Source organism: Camelina sativa, chromosome 20, assembly GCF_000633955.1.
Source record: "Camelina sativa cultivar DH55 chromosome 20, Cs, whole genome shotgun sequence".
Lineage (NCBI taxonomy): Eukaryota > Viridiplantae > Streptophyta > Magnoliopsida > Brassicales > Brassicaceae > Camelina > Camelina sativa.
Genome location: NC_025704.1, coordinates 29,672,350 through 29,688,651, shown reverse-complemented (window position 1 = coordinate 29,688,651; position 16,302 = coordinate 29,672,350). Strand labels below are relative to the sequence as shown.

The following is a 16,302-nucleotide window of genomic DNA, read 5'->3' as shown; positions in this document are numbered from 1 at the left end:
TTTTTCTTAAAAAAGAATCTCGAACTTTTAGAAATGGTTGAAAAAATCTCCATTTTTTTTAAATGATTGAAAAATCTGGAAATCTAATTAACCTTGCATTTTAATTACCAACTTTTGTTGACAGAAGCAAATTAGTCTTGCTTTTAAGTTGATAATTTATTGTCCCAAATTTGAAAATTCATGTTTTTCCTCATTTTTTCCGTTTATGATACCTAAATCCTAGCCATTTTTTTGCTGAGTAATAAATTTTATTTCAGTGAAGATTTTTTTAAATAATAAAAAATCTCCAACTTTTATTAATGATTGAAAAATCTAGAAATTTTATTAACTTTGCATTTTAATCACCAACTTTTTTTTGTGGAAGCAAATTAATCTTGCTTTTGCTAATTTATTGTCCCAAAATAAAAAATTCATGTCTTTTTATATTTTTAATGTTTATAATACATAAAACTTATGTATACAGCTAACATGTCAGAATACAACTAACGAATGATCAAATAAAAAAACAAAACAACAACTGCTGAAACAACCAGAAAAATCCAAGAGAGAATCGAATCATCATCAATATGATATAATGGATGATAAACTTTTTCCACACACCAGACATCTCTGCCTCGATGATGCTAAGAAGAATAATGAAAGTTTGTGCTGATTTTTTATTTTTGGAGTAATTTTGAATTTTGAGTGTAAGTTTTGTAATTTAATTGATTTTATTGTCAATTATTTTTGTTTTTTGGTAGGCATTAATTTTGTGTTATGTTTTTAATTAATTTTATTTTCAATTAATTTCTCTATTATTATTAACAAGTCGACGATTTTTAAACAAATCACATTTACACTGTATTATTATGTGAATAATTTTAAGTGTCTTTAACCAAGTTTATTTTCAGTTTAATAATCTCTCTATTATTGGGAAAAATGTCATAAAAAACCTGAACTTTGCAAAAGTGGTGAAAAAAAGCCTCAACTTTGTATATGTTAAAATAAAGCTCTAATTTTGATTGACTTTCAAGTTTAATCCTAAATTTTCATTGACTTTGCCAAATAGAGCACGTTGTTAAATCATCTAACAGAATAAGTAAACGGCATTAGATTTTCGATAAAGAGATTCTGTTAAATCACAAAACGACGTCGTTTGTGTTTTTAGAAAAGATAACAATGAAGAGAATCGAACTGCTTACCTGGTAATGACTTGAAAGACAGAACAACCAGCTGAGCTGAAGTGTTTAGTTGACATTGTTTTACAAACGCATATAATTATTTCTATTGTGTGTCGCTTGAGTCTTCTTCTCCACCATTGGGAAGTCACCGGTCTCTATTGACAAGGTGAAAGGAGCAGTCAATATTGTTTCGATGATTTCAATCTTTTTGCATAATCGATTCACTTTTTTTCCTCGTACTCTTCTTTGTTAAAAGTTTCAATCTTTATTTCAGTTGAAACCCTAATTCGCTTTGGATATAAAATTAGGTTGATCAAAGTACTTTTGCGTAGTCAAAGATTTACTTTTGATTTCTCCATCTCCGGCCTCGAGAGAAGCAAAAAAAATGGCAGAAGATATCGAATATGAATATTGAGATCTGGGATTTGAGTCAGCTCGGTGAATACGAGTATACGACCATGAATTTGAAGAAGAAGACTCTAGGCAACATACGGATAAGTATATGTGTTTGTGTGGTAACTTCAATAAATTGGTTTAGCTCATTTGGTTTAAAGACGTATGTTTCTCTCTAGAGGTAAGCTGTTCGAATCCCATCTTTGAAATTTTTTAAAAATACAAAACGATAGTTTCATATTTTAACAGAATCTCTAAACATCTTTAATGCCGTTAACTTATTCTGTTAGATGATTTTACGACGTACCTTATTTGGCAAAGTCAAAGAAAGTTTAGGATTAAACTAGAAAGTCAATCAAAATTAGAGCTTTATTTCAACATGTATAAAGTTGAGGCTTTTTTCACCATTTTTGCAAAGTTCAGGCTTTTTATGACATTTTTCCCCTCTATTATTATTAACAAGTTGATGATTTTTAAACAAATCACATTTACACCGTATTATTATGTGAATAATTTTCAGTGTCTTTAACCAAGTTTATTTTCAGTTATTAATCTCCCTACTATTATTAACAAGTGGACGAGTTTTAAACAAATCACATTTACACCATATTATTGTGTGAATAATTTTCATTGTTTTTAACCAAATTATTATTAACAAGTGTAGACGGACACGACTTTTTAAAAGAAAAAGAAAAAAAATCACATTTACACCGTATTATGTGACAGTCAGACAAGTATATTGTACTGTGAATACAAGTGCACTCCCCAAGCTAAATCCAAAACTTATCTCTAACATAGTATGGGAGCAACTAGTACGGTGTGAAACACATGCTGCAATCATGTATCCAATTTGTGTGATGTGAGCTATGTGACAATTGTGCCCCATTTTGCATCATACCGTATTCGAAAAAAAACTTGAAGGGTTTACCTAAAGAACAACTACTTACTTCATCAGGATTGCTGTCAAGATATGATGCTTTGAACACTTTAGCAAAAAAACCTTGCCCAGCACAGCCCTTGATCTGGTATTTGCTTCCACCTAGCAAATAGAAAGAGACCAATGCATCTTTCAAAATTTAAAGGAAACATTCTTTATCCTGCAGAGGTTTGTGCAATGTTGAAAAGGGGGAAAAGAAGATTCGTGCAGCAGGCAAGCGAGTCAATAAGCAAGCTTTACTTTGGGATCCCCATGTGGCTTCTTTATCTTCAAAGACCTTCAGAGTTCTTGGTGCTAGTGACTGGTGCAGAGGTTTGTGCAATGTTGAATCTCTCTGTTTCAAAGTTTTAATTTCCTTTCCTTGGAATTGTTTGTTATTGTGATCTCTTTGGTCTTGAAATGAATCAGAGCTTGGTATGCATCTTGTTGCAAGTAGAAATAGAAAGAAACCCAAATTTGTTTTTAATTCCTATTTGTTATTTACGTTTTAAAAGCAAATATATCAAAAAAACACATGACTGAACCCACCACCACTAGTAAACGAAAAGAAAATGGTTTTCTAGAGCTGGGTGTGTTGTTGTATCATATTCCTTTTCCAAAGAGCTAATTTGAACAGTTACATCGTTACTTTTTTTTGGTCTGAGAAAAAAAAAAGCACCTCTGGCCCTGGCCCTGATTGGTGAAGGCTTTTAAGGCTTTAGAAGCATTTAAAAGTCTTAAAAGCATTTTATTTACCAACTTTAATTTTTTCCTTCCTTATTTCTCTTCCTTTTTTAAAGCTTCAAAATGACGCTTTAAAACCAACAAATTTTAAAATCTTTTTTTTTCTTCTTCCATCATAATTAAAAACTCTTTATAAATTTATATATATTTTTGCACAAAATTTTTTTTATACATTAATTATCAGCATTTTTTTTCTTTTATTTTGACATCCACTTCTCTTCACAAATTTCTTATTTTTATCATCACCTTTGTATTTTCTTACAATTTTGTTATTAATAAAATTATAGCCACAACTTTTAAAGTTTTCTTTTTTAAAGATTGAATTTTAACAGTTAAAGTATCTACAGCCAAAATCTCTGCAGCCAAATTTTATACAACCAAATTTTTACAGTCAAAGTCTCTACAGCCACAAATAAGAGTCATTACCAATCAGGGCCTCTATCTCTTCTTCTCTCTCTATGCTTTCAAACTTCAGTTAAGATCAACGAAGATAGAATCACAGCGTATGCCAGGAACGCAAATATTGCTATCTGTATCAACAATTTTGGATTTTCTCTCATGTTTGGCGATGTCACCGATCTGTCACAAAAACCATTCAAAACTTATATATGTAAACATATTTTGTTACACAAAAGGAAAGATTTTGGATTGTTGTTGGTTAGTTTACCTTGCGATACGCTGCGAGAGCCGATGAAACGGTAAGCTTTGGATGAAGACAATGCCTGGCCCCGTTAGAGTCGCCATTACTACGTTATCACCCTTTTGGATGTTGAAAGATTGCAACAGATTATGAACAATTCAAAAATCCTCAAAACTTCTTCACAATTTAAGCAATATATATATATATATATATATGTGTGATGGAAGAGTGTAAATATGTACCCCGAATACTGCTCGTCTCAAAGGAGCATTGTATTTGATTTGGACGTCGATCGAGGGAGTGAGAGCAGCGATGCAAGACACGTCAATGGTAAGAACTTCTCCTACCTCCAGAACTTTTTGTACAACTAACATATATGTTTAGGAAGGGGATGGTAGTATCAGTTTTCTTTATTTATTTTTGGCCCTGAACAGTAACAGCATTTCATTGGGATAAAACCTCTCACCTGAGCCACCAGCAAGGATAAAAGCAAGACCTTGTCCAGATAGGCGTTGTCTTAGAAATCCCTGCAACAACAATTTTGTGAGTAGAAGCCAAATAAGAATTTGTGGGATTGGTAAAGGTTTTATCTACAGTGTAGATACTGGCATTAGAAACCAATGCAAAGTAGTATTGTCCGTCGTCTAACCTCTGCACCAGCGGCAACAACGTTTCTTGCCCTCTGGTCAACGGAGTTGACAACCTTCACATCATGTACGGAACAAAGGAATGCATCTGGCTACAGAGAGCAAGAAGACATACAAGGGGTCACACAAATCTATAGGAGCTTGATCTGAATGAGGAAAGAAACTGAGAGTTAAAGAGTCCACATTTCAGGAAGAAAGACTCTACGTACCTGGCATAAGATGTCACCTCCAAACACTGCCAAATCGATCTACAGGAGAAACAAAAGAACAATCAACAATTAAAATCTACTACATTATATGATTGAGGTGATGATATAGAAAAAGAAAAGCTAAAAAAGCACAAACCGGGAGAATCCTAGCCAAATAAGGTGCAGCAATACCAACAAAGCCGTCGTTTTGGCCGGTATTACGAAGAAGCACGCTGGTGACACTCTTGCCCAAAAGCCACTGAAGAACTCCAACTTCTTGTTCAGGAGTGTAAGTGTTTTCCATCTCGATGGAACCAGACATGTAGCACATGGAAGCTTACAACAAGCAACCAAAATCAAATTTTTAAGGTGAAAACAGTCTCTTACAAAATTGAATAGACAAAAGTGAACTTTTTTATTCAGGGGGGGGGAACAAAGTATGTATACCAGGCTTAGCAATCACTTTCTCCTCTGACTTTAACATAATCTGCCAACACAACAGACGACCAATATATAGGTTGGACAAGTTTAGAAGGATATAAATAAATAGAATAGCCAGACAAAATGTGAAGATCACGCTAAGCAATCAACCTGAACAACTTGGGATTCACCACCCAAAATCTGGAAAGGTGTAACTGTATCTTGTTGACTCTGCAATGATGCATCAAACATGATTGATAATATCAAATGTCTATAAATCTCAGATCATAAGCAAAACGAATCCAAGTATAAAATAACAACAAATCAAAAAATTAGAATTCTCTAAGTCCTACTTATTGTAATGGACAATCAAATCATAGTGACATGATTGAAATAGTAAACCTGGTAGACATAAGGCTGAAATGGAGTTGAAAAGAACGGTGCGGCCATGGTGGTGAAGATTGGCTCTGGAAAATGGGGAGGTTTTAACAAATTCGCGACAGATCAAAGAAGACTGACGAAGTCTCCGATCAAATTCGAACGATCAGCCGTAAAGAGTAGTAGAGAGAGAGAGAGAGGTGCTGGGAATATTTCCATATACTGTACAGTCGGCGACTCCACGACCAAAACCACCGATGAAATTTGCTGATGGCTGGATCTTATTATCAGATGACACGTGGACATCTATTACGTGGTGAATCCTCATTGGGCGTTAACAAGCAAAGACACGTCTCCGGCAAAATCATAAAGGGCAAGTCTTGGACATATATGTAAATACCAAAAAATGCCCATTAGGAGGAAATAAAAAAAAAAAAATTGAAAGGGGAGTTCTGAGATTTGAACTCGGGACATCTAGAACAAACGCCCTTTATTGGTTTCAATTCCTCGATATTATTTCATTTTGGTAATGAGCAATAAATTTTATTTCAGTGAATTATTTTTTAGTTAAAAAAAAAAAGACTCCAACTTTAAAAAATGGTTGAAAAAAATCTTCAACTTTTTACAAATGATTGAAAACTCTGAAAATTTAATTAACATTGTATTTTAATCACTAACTTTTGTTGGCAAAAACAAATTTTTGTCTTGCTTTTAAGTTAATAACTTATCTTCCAAAATTTGAAAATTCATGTTTTTTCAACATTTCTTCAGTTCATAATACCTAAGCTGTAGCAATTTTTGTGCTAAGCAATTTTTCTAAATGAAAAAAAGAATCTCTAAATTTTACAAATGATCGAATAAATCTCCAACTTTCAATAATGATTGAAAAATCTGGAAATTTTATTCACTTTACATTTTATTCACCAATTTTTTTGATGGAAGAAAATTAGTTTTCTTTTAAGTTGCTAATTCATTATTCCAAATTTGAAAATTCCTGTTTTTTTAATATATTTTTTCTATTATAATACATAAATCTTTGTCATTTGTAAAATTTATTTAAGTGAAATTACTTTCAAAAGATTATGTTCTTGCCAATTTTTAATAATAGTTGAAAAATATCCATATTCATCTAATGGTTGCTTTTGCAATATTGAATTTATTTCAAAGAAAAGATATGTAATAAAATTGCACACCTTTTAGCCAAATTTGGTTGTAATAGTTGTAATTTTTATTCAAATTGTTTTCAACCACCTCTTTGGCTATATAGACCAAATGTATCTTGACTTTATGAATTCATAAATAAAAATTTTATTTTGATGAAAAAAAATTCATCTAATGGTTGCAATTTATCACAAACTTTCTTACCATTGCAATAAGTATAGGAGTTCACAAACTCTCTCACAAATGAAGGAGGGATGCCATATTTGTTAGCTCCCACAAACATTCCTAATCGCATATAGAGTCTCCCGATACCCTACTCTAGGGATGTTATAACGGGCTTATATTTATATGGTTGGCCCAGCTCGTTGTTAATATTAGAAACCCGTGGCCCTGTATTTTACTTTAAAAAAAAATTGAGTTTATATAGGGCCGAGTATTGCAAAATCTCGAGCCGGCTCTGTTTTGTTTTTTTTCAAAACGACATACTTTCTTTCACTGACAAAATCATTTTTTTTTCTTTCTCAGTTCTTATCTTCTTCTCTAGCCGACGAATTGACTCGCCTTTCTCTGTCATCAATCTCCAAGAATTCTATGGTTTCCCGATTACAACGACGAAGTCATTCCTCAAAGATTCAATTGTGAGTTTTTAATCATTTTGAGTTTCAGCTTCGATTTTGGTTGATTAGGGTTTGTGGTGGTCTTTTCGAACATTCGTCGAGTTTCAATTTGGGATTATTGTAATTTTGTGTAGTTTTCTGAATGTACTGTGCTGAGTAGTGGAATTGGAATTCGAATTGAGAGTTGGAATTAGGGCAGATGGATTTGTCTATGTAGTCACATTTTATTGGATGATGAGATGTCCTAAGACGTGTACTAAGGTTGGTAATATAGTGGGAAATGTATTGGAGTAGTTCTAGTGGAGGCAATGACTGTATTGTAGTGTTTATTGCGTAGTCTGCTGTGTATTGTGATGCGTATCAATCTTAGACAAACAAATTTTTGTCTTGCTTTTAAGTTAATAACTTATCTTCCCAAGTTTGAAAATTCATGCTTTTTTAACATTTCTTCAGTTCATAATACCTAAGCTGTAGCAATTTATGTGCTAAGCAATTTTTTAAAATGAAAAAAGAATCTCTAACTTTTACAAATGATCGAATAAATCTCCAACTTTCAATAATGATTGAAAAATCTGGAAATTTATTCACTTTTTACATTTTAATCACCAATTTTTTTGATGGAAGCACATTAGTTTTCTTTTAAATTGCTAATTCATTATTCCAAATTTGAAACTTCATATTTTTTAATATATTTTCTATTATAATACATAAATCTTTGTCATTTGTAAATTTTATTTAAGTGAAATTACTTTCAAAAGAGTTTTTTCTTGCCAATTTTTAATTATAGTAAAAAAATATCCATATTCATCTAATGGTTGCTTTCACAATATTGAATTTGTTTCAAAGAAAGGATCATGTAATAAAGTTGCACACCTTTTAGCCAAATTTGGTTGTAGTAGTTGTAATTTTTATTCAAGTTGTTTTCAACCACCTCCTTGGCTATATAGACCAAATGTATTTTGATTTTATGAATTCATAAATAAAATTTCTATTTTGATGAAATAAAAAATCATTTAATGGTTGCAATCTATCACAAACTTTCTTACCATTGCACTAAGTATTTCTTACCATACGTGTTGCACTGTAAGTGGGAGGGTTTGTGGGTTGATCATCGTGTTGCACTAATGTGGCAAGTTCTTACATGGTTAAGAAATTGTCTCTTAACACCACAAACCACCCAAAACCCAATAAACTCAAATGGTTGAATGACAAAACCGTGATTCATGTCAAAGAACAAGTCTCGGTTCCGTTCAGTGTGGGTCCTTATAAAGACCAAGTCTTGTGTGATGTGGTGCCAATGCAAGCTAGCCACCTCCTTTTGGGGCGTCCATGGCAGTTTGATAAAAAGATATTTGATAAAAGAGTTTTTTCTTGCCAATTTTTAATAATAGTAAAAAAATATTCATATTCATCTAATGGTTGCTTTCGCAATATTGAATTTGTTTCAAAGAAAGGATCATGTAATAAAGTTGCACACCTTTTAGCCAAATTTGGTTATAGTAGTTGTAATTTTTATTCAAGTTGTTTTCAACCACCTCCTTGGCTATATAGACCAAATGTATCTTGATTTTATGAATTCATAAATAAAATTTCTATTTTGATGAAGAAAAAAAAAATCATCTAATGGTTGCAATCTATCACAAACTTTCTTACCATTGTACTAAGTACCGGGTTCACAAACTCTCTTACAAATGAAGGAGGGATGTCATATTTGTTAGCTCCCACAAACATTCCTAATCGCATACCCTACTCGATGCATGGTACGAAACGATCATGGTAACATAGAAGTTGGTTTATGGTGGCTGGGTTTATATGCAAGGTGAGCTTCATCTCTGTTTCCAGTATGATAGCTACCAGCCTACCATGGGAAAAAAATTGCGAAAGATAATTTTTTTATTTGTGAGAGAGATGGAAAAAGGAAAAAAAAATAGAGTAATTTTGAATTTTCATTGTGAGTTTTGTATTCAATTGATTTTATTTTCAATTAATTTTGTGTTCATCTTTGATTAATTTTATTTTCCAATTATTTTCTTTATTACTATATTAATAAGCCGACGATTTTTAAAATAAATCACATTTACACCGAATTATTATGTGAATAATTTTCATTGTCTTTAACCAATTTTATTTTCAGTTCGTCTAACTATCACGTAATACCGTGTAAATGTGTTTTTTTCTTTTTCTTTTGAAAAGTCGTGTCCCATGCCTACTCCGTGTTTTCCTTTTTTTGTTTTTTTTTTTTTTTGACAAAACATGATTTCATTCATTCAAACCAAATCAAAGTACAGAGATGGAGATGCAAAGATCCCAAAGTTTAAAAGGTTACAAAGGAAGGTATTCCCCAATACCATAAACAAGAAGATAAAAGACATCGAGATTAAACCCATGAGAGCTATGAAAGAAATGCTATGAAGCAAATAGAAACATGTGAGATCACGGAGGCTCGAATGATCATCATCGAAGGAAACGATGGATGACAAGATTGTCACGGTCAACAGACACTTAGATTGTAGAAGGAGCCAAAGCCAAGGCAGAGGTTCCAGGGACCATGGTGTTAAGGTCCAGGGTGGGCGGATGTGAAGTCCAAATCAGAAGGTAGCTTCCGTTTGAGCGAGGGTAATCTTCAATCCATAGAATCCGAGGGATGGCAGAGGTACTGAAGTAAATTGGCTTGAAGTCGTCGAGTGAGTAAGATGGATTGCAGGGCGAGAGACCATATAACTTTAAGCCATTACAAACAGACCTTCCAATGAAAACTAGAGCCAGAAGAAATCCACACAAAGCAGAAATCCACACAAAGCATGTAGCCTATTCTGTGTTTTCCAAAATACAAAATACACCTAATACAATAAATACACAAAACACAATTTCATACTTTTGGCATTGTTTAAATCATTTTCATCTAGTTACAAGTGCACTCCTAAGCCAAATCCAAAACTTGATCTCAAACATAGTATGGGAGCAATTAGTACGGTGTGAAACACCTGCTGCAATCAAGTTAATTGGCAGCGATACATGTGGTATTTCCAAGTAAAAGGTGGCCTTTTGTACCTGTGTGAGAGTAGTATTATGCAATTTGTGTGATGTGAGCTATCTGACAATTATGCCCCATTTTGCATCATACCATATTCCAAAAAACAGCTATGAACACTTTATCTGGATTGAAGGGTTTACCTAAAGAACAACTAATTACTTTATCTGGATTGCTGTCAAGGTATGATGCTTTGAACACTTTAGCAAAACAATGCCCAGCACTATGCCATATATGTAAATACCAAAAAACATTCGTCCCTGTTTCGTAAATAAGCTTTGCATATCCTATCAAAATCCTCTTTGCGACTTAAGAGGGTCTATTTCCTTAGAGCTTTCAAACAAGAAAAAAAAAACACTACCAAATCATTCTAGTTACAATCCTTTTGAGTCCAAGAAACAATATATAGAGGAACAAAAGCATCAGAAACTTTTTGGACGCCATGACCCGGAGGTTGACTCGAACCCCGAATCTTTTCATCAGCTGCAGCACCATACCAAATACCATCACCATCCCTCGCAACAACATCCTCGCCGCATCTCCAGCTCCGGTAACGTTTCTCACATCTTCCCCTGATACGTCCACGTACGACACAGACTCTGGATTCTCTTTCTTGCCTTTATTGGTCTCGGATTGGTTTAGCCCGAGACGATCATTGAGCCAGATAGAGATGTTGATTAGCAACTTAGCCATCCATACAACCTCGTCCTCTGATATGGGACGTGTCATCCAGTCCCCTTTGTACTTCACACAGCCTGCTATTTGGTTGCCAGCACCACGTGGCTTGAACAGCTCATCCCGGTTTTTCTGGGGATGGTCTGGCTCTAAGGAAAAGGCGATTGGTTTTATGACGTGCCCCCCAAAGAAGTTTGAAACCGCCGATTTCAGTGAATCTACACACTTAAGGGCCTCTGTGATGTTTTTCTCGGATACAGTTTGCAGTTCGGCTTCTGCCCGCAGTATGAATAGCTGCAAATGCAAAGAACAAAACCCTTCAGCAAAGTTTAACAAGTTTTAAGCTCCACTCGTCCTAATGAGCTATTGGATTCTAGAGTCGTATAAACTAAAGTATAGTATCGGATTCAAGTAAACAAGCGTGCAGAAGTGTGCTCACGGATTCTGATGGCTTATTGATACAACTAGGGTACTGAAAAACAAATGTAGGAGAACTAGTTCTGGAATTACAATTACACGAACAATTCCTTAAAAATAGATTCCCAAGTTAATAATTAGCTCACAACATCGCCGATGTCTGCTAATTCATCTCATTTTCAAGCAACATAATCTCCTGTTAATTCAGATAAACGGCTACAAACAGCAAAACAAGTAAATGTGAAGGTTATCCATAACTTTGCCAACTGTATCATTCCTCAACAGAGCTATTTATAAGCACTTTTCTAGACATCATATAACAAATTTATTAATCTTCTACCTTTTTTATTCCGAACTTATCACTACAGTAGATTATAAAAGGAAGAAATTAACCTGAAGCAGTTGTTGTCCGCCATCTTCACCATCACTAAAGAGTTTTAAGTCTTTGTTCCAGTTTTCATGTAAGAATGATCCATCAGCGTTGCTCTCACACAACCCATCTTCCCAATCCTGAAGTTCCACCAGCAGTTAAACATGATTTGTCAGTATAGAGTTTGTGTTTTATGTGAAAAAAAATGATTTTACAGTGCTTTTGCTGAACTTTCCAAGGGTGTTGTGATGAATTAAGCTAGATTCCCTTTTTTATGACGAGAGCCAGAGAACAGATAACAAATATGGTGTTGAGGAAAAATATAAGCATACCTTCAACTGCTCACGGATAGATGGAGCAAATCTAGACAATTCGTTCACATTTGAATTTCCTGGTCCAGTTTGTTTGGAGTGAAAGGCTTTATCAATATTCTTCATCAGAACCAAAAGCTCTTTTGAGGATGTCAATGCACTCATCACCTATTTTAGAGAGACACAATAGAACCAATCACATTAAGATTTAAAAACAGAAGTCTTGCAATCCATTTACCAACAGATAAACCCATGAATTTGAGAAAAATAGCTTAAGCTAGGTTTCAAACCTTTAGAACCATCTGAGTTACTATTTCTGGATCAGTGTGAAGGAACTTGTGCGCAAAGCCAATAAAATGCATGACAAGAGAACTGTAGTAGAGATAATTGGATATCACATAGCTCTGCCACAAAGTCGTGTATCCACAAACGCGTGATTCATAAGACTCATCCTGTTTCACATCTTTTACAGATCCATTTGAAGCAGCTTCAAGATCTGAGAAATCATCCAAACTGATCATCCATGGTTCCAGGTACATAACCCATATGGAGAACACCTGAGATGCATTCTTCATTGAGCTTCCACTTGTAGGACAGAACAAGAAGCTCCTCAGTATATAACGATAGAGCGGTCTCTGTAAATGGGTATTCCAGGAAGTGAGCGGCCTAAGGTTCAAATTCGCAACATGGAATGACGATCCTGAAGCCGGTGTCTTCCACCGCGGGCTCTCGCCATACTCAACGTAGTTTTCAGTCACGCCACCACTTGTAACCCAGCTCAAATTCAGATACTTGACAAGCAACTTCACAACTTCTTCCAACCCACAAGTAGGTGGAATCTCCTCCACAGCAGAACGGAAAGATTTAGCCGCAACAACAGGGAACGGTGAGAAGTCATTCTCAACCAACCAATAATGCAAGAAGAGATTCACCAAGAACTCAGCTTTTGTCATCACTGACACATCATACCCATATCCGTAATGCAAAAGAGAGCTACGATAAGGCTGGTGAGCATTTAAGTCGAAAACAGGAACAAAGGCTTTCAGATATGAGTAAAGAAGCCTTAAGTAGAGATTACACTCTAATTTCTGATCTGAATCACGCTTATTACTACTACTACCAGGAAAACCTTTGATATGTGTCCAATTCTGTAACCTAGACATCTTTCTCTTCTGGATAGGAACCACAGATGCAGAAGTCTCACTGTTTCCTCTACAAACGGGATAATAAGAGAGCCAAAACATGTAATACTCGAAAACATTAAGCCTAACTTCATAAGATGAACCCCGAAGTGAATCCTCCTCAATTTTACCATTCAAAAAGGGGCACAGATTAGATAACGCAGTTCGATCCTTCTCGCTTGAGAGCATGAACCGAGCATACTCCGGTAAACGTTCCGTCGGGAAAACGTACTTAACAAGAGACAATTTATCGACAGCAAAGATTGAGCTCATGAGTATACCACTAGGGGATAACAGAGCGAAGACCCTTTCCGCTAAATCCAAATCGTTAGCCGCCGAGATTACATCGATCCAACCGTTCGGCGGCGGCGACGAAGACTGTGCCGGAGATGCGGCGGTTGGGTCGCCGAAGCCGAAGAACTTACAGATTAAACTCGGGAATGTAACAGAGAAGAAATGACGACACTGATCAGGCGTGTGCGACTGTAGAAACGATTCAACGGAAGAGCAAGCGTCGGAGATATTAGGCGGCGTGGAAGCTGCGAGTATAGCCGACGCTAGGTCTTGAGATTGCGAAAGCGAATCGACGGTGTACGAGTGTGGAAGCATCGCTGATTACGAAGCTGATGACGAAACTAGGGTTTTTAATGCAAGAGAGAGATAGAGAGCAAAGGGGTTTTACGCCGGAGAAAAGAAGGGTTTGAAATGCGAGGCGACTCAAATCGCGCCTTGTGAAGGGGAAACACCGAAAAGGGGGACAAAAATATCGACACGACGACGACGACGAATGGAAAAAAAAACAGAGAGCGTTACGTGCCACGTGGCCACCGACGTTAATCACCGCGGTTACTTTTTCCATTTTTTACTTTGGGCTTTTTATCCAAAAAGTCAATCGGTGGACGGTGGTGAACGCGGGAACACTCTCGATGATACTCATCGCCCTAAATTGAACGCTTCCGATTTTGACACGTCAATAAGTCTTTTAAGGCCCATTTAGTACAACTTAAGCCCATTTGGCTATTTATTTATCTTATGAAACGCTTGGGCAACTCGTGAATTCTGATCTAAAAGCATTGGGCTACTCAATCAAAGCTGCGAGAAGAATCTGGAGTCCGGTTTTAACCGGTTCGGATTGATTTAATTTTCGTTTTCAATCCCGGATAGTATGGTCAGAGGTGGATAAGCAAACTGTCTTTTTATTTATTCAAAACTAATAAATTCTAAATTTTAGTACACATTAAACGGAAATTAACGCATCCTAGAGTCAAAAATAAAACATACAAAATATAAAGAAATGTAAGCAAAAAAAATAATAATTTGTTTTTCTCCCTTTTTTTTTTTTTCTTTTTCTTTTCTCCCTAATGATCAAAGCTGAACTAAAAAACATCCTACCAAGTTAAACAACCTAACAAAGCAAATCTTATTTAAGTTACTGTAAACCAACAACTAACCTGTCACAACCCCAACCCCAACCCCAGAGACAAGAGATCTTCCATCAAGTTGCCATTTTAGACAGTCACTTTCCAAAGATCCTTTTACAAAGCGTGTATCACGCTTTTGATGTCCGAACTGTCAGAGCTAGGGTTTGGGTGAAATGCTGATTGTCTTGACGATGAGCCGCCACCTAGCTTCAGCGAAAGGGACTGATCGGATTCTCCATTCTTGTTGGACTCTGCAAGGCTAAGCTTAGACATACCGAGAAGCTCATCAACATTGATAGGGGCTTTGGAGTGCACGGCAGTTGGTCTGAGAATCTCATGAGTTTCCTCTTTCTTGGGTGGTTCAGGAACATAACCAGCAGGCCATATTGGGAATGGAAACGGGTAATACGGTGAGAAGTAGGTTGGATAGAGTATCGGGAATGAGCCAGGTAGTTGTTGTTGCGGTTGTGGTTGTGGTTGCTGTTGCGGTTGTGGTTGTGATTGCAGTTGTGTAGTTTCTTCCAGTCTGGAAGCAGCAGAAGAAGAAGCAGCAGCAGCAGCTGGTTCCCCGGTGGTAGAGTTTGTGGAGTCCATGGATTCACATTCTTCAATTTCCAAGATTGATGGTGCTTGAAGGGAGCTAGGAGCAGCAAGTGTCTGATGAACAGCGTCAGCGCTTTGCATTTCTGTCTCCACAGGAATGTTCTCTCCGTCCGGTTCTTGCAAATCCATCGGAATGTCTCCAACCTACAAGGACAATGTAGATGCATAAACAGAATATATACAAAAAGAATTGCATTTCAAGACCAAAAGGGGTTTAAAATTCCATGCTTTTAATCTTTTAGACGAGTCCGTTCTTTATTCAATTGCTTAACCAAGATTAGCTGCAAAATGGTACCCTAAAGCATATTCTATTAACAGAATCCAACTATTTTTGTAATTCTCGTTTCATATCGAAATGTAGAAGACAAGCCAAGTGTCCCCCACGAGTTATTCAGTCTCTCACTATAATATATATAAAAATGTGCATAAGACCGATCAAATAAGTGTTTTTGAGTGAAGGAAGGCAACTAACCTCATCAGGAACCATATCAAAGAGACTAGAACGTCTTTTGCGACGAGACACATTGGATTGTCTGATGAAATACTTCTGAGCATGGCTAGCAACTTGTGTAGGTGTCCTTGTAGTCACATAGTTCCTTGAGATACCTCGCCAATCGCCTTTTCCCAGCTTCTGTAAACCTAATAAGAACATCCTGTGTTCCTCCTCTGTCCATGGAGTTCCTAAAGAGAAAACCAAATCAAACACACAAATCCACATTCAATCAGACAAATTCCTCACCGGAACTGCAATAAACACACATCAAACTCTGGTTACATAATGCAATTTAAGCGACTATGATGCAAGATAAACTTATTTCCCACGGATTGTACGGATGATTGAATTGATTCGTACAAAAAAAAAAGGAATTTGATTTTTGTTTGAAAAAAATATATAAGCGAGAAATCAAAAAAAAAAAAGGAGAAACCTTTCTTTCTCTCGCGGCTAGAGGAAGAGCCAGCAACGAAATCCTCGGAAGCATAACCATCACCAGGGACATGGTCAGGGACATCACCCGGAGAACCAGGNAA

The 16,302-nt window shown here is 35.8% G+C and overlaps 3 protein-coding genes across 3 annotated transcripts; all 3 read right to left on the bottom strand.

The window, feature by feature from the left end:
- LOC104772026 lies at positions 3,505-5,816 on the bottom strand. Its single transcript, XM_010496669.2, has 10 exons — positions 5,511-5,816; positions 5,280-5,339; positions 5,136-5,175; positions 4,846-5,024; positions 4,710-4,748; positions 4,503-4,592; positions 4,320-4,380; positions 4,096-4,220; positions 3,881-3,972; positions 3,505-3,792 (listed from the first exon to the last, which is right to left on the bottom strand). The coding sequence occupies exons 1-10, from the start codon at positions 5,556-5,558 to the stop codon at positions 3,678-3,680; spliced, it is 849 nt and encodes a 282-aa protein (XP_010494971.1). The 5' UTR covers positions 5,559-5,816; the 3' UTR covers positions 3,505-3,677.
- Positions 10,503-14,029, bottom strand: LOC104772025. Its single transcript, XM_019242480.1, has 4 exons — positions 12,359-14,029; positions 12,090-12,236; positions 11,781-11,897; positions 10,503-11,264 (listed from the first exon to the last, which is right to left on the bottom strand). Exons 1-4 carry the CDS (start codon positions 13,856-13,858, stop codon positions 10,653-10,655), a joined length of 2,376 nt encoding a protein of 791 aa, XP_019098025.1. The 5' UTR covers positions 13,859-14,029; the 3' UTR covers positions 10,503-10,652.
- LOC104772962 lies at positions 14,594-16,302 on the bottom strand (the record flags this gene model as incomplete). The annotated part of the gene is made up of 3 exons (XM_010497514.2): positions 14,594-15,417; positions 15,746-15,954; positions 16,200-16,302. Coding segments are annotated over 3 exons (945 nt in total), but the record flags the coding sequence as incomplete, so codon positions are not given.

What these genes read in the sequence shown, in the direction of transcription:
- LOC104772026 (XM_010496669.2), bottom strand. Translation starts at nt 5,558, where the DNA reads ATGGCCGCACCGTTCTTTTCAACTCCATTTCAGCCTTATGTCTACCAG. An exon ending in TTCAGCCTTATGTCTACCAG is followed by an intron (nt 5,340 to 5,510) that starts GTTTACTATTTC and finishes GCATCATTGCAG; the next exon opens with AGTCAACAAGATACAGTTAC. An exon ending in GAAAGTGATTGCTAAGCCTG is followed by an intron (nt 5,025 to 5,135) that starts GTATACATACTT and finishes GCTTGTTGTAAG; the next exon opens with CTTCCATGTGCTACATGTCT.
- LOC104772025 (XM_019242480.1), bottom strand. Translation starts at nt 13,858, where the DNA reads ATGCTTCCACACTCGTACACCGTCGATTCGCTTTCGCAATCTCAAGAC. An exon ending in CTATCCGTGAGCAGTTGAAG is followed by an intron (nt 11,898 to 12,089) that starts GTATGCTTATAT and finishes GTGGAACTTCAG; the next exon opens with GATTGGGAAGATGGGTTGTG. An exon ending in GCGGACAACAACTGCTTCAG is followed by an intron (nt 11,265 to 11,780) that starts GTTAATTTCTTC and finishes TTGCATTTGCAG; the next exon opens with CTATTCATACTGCGGGCAGA.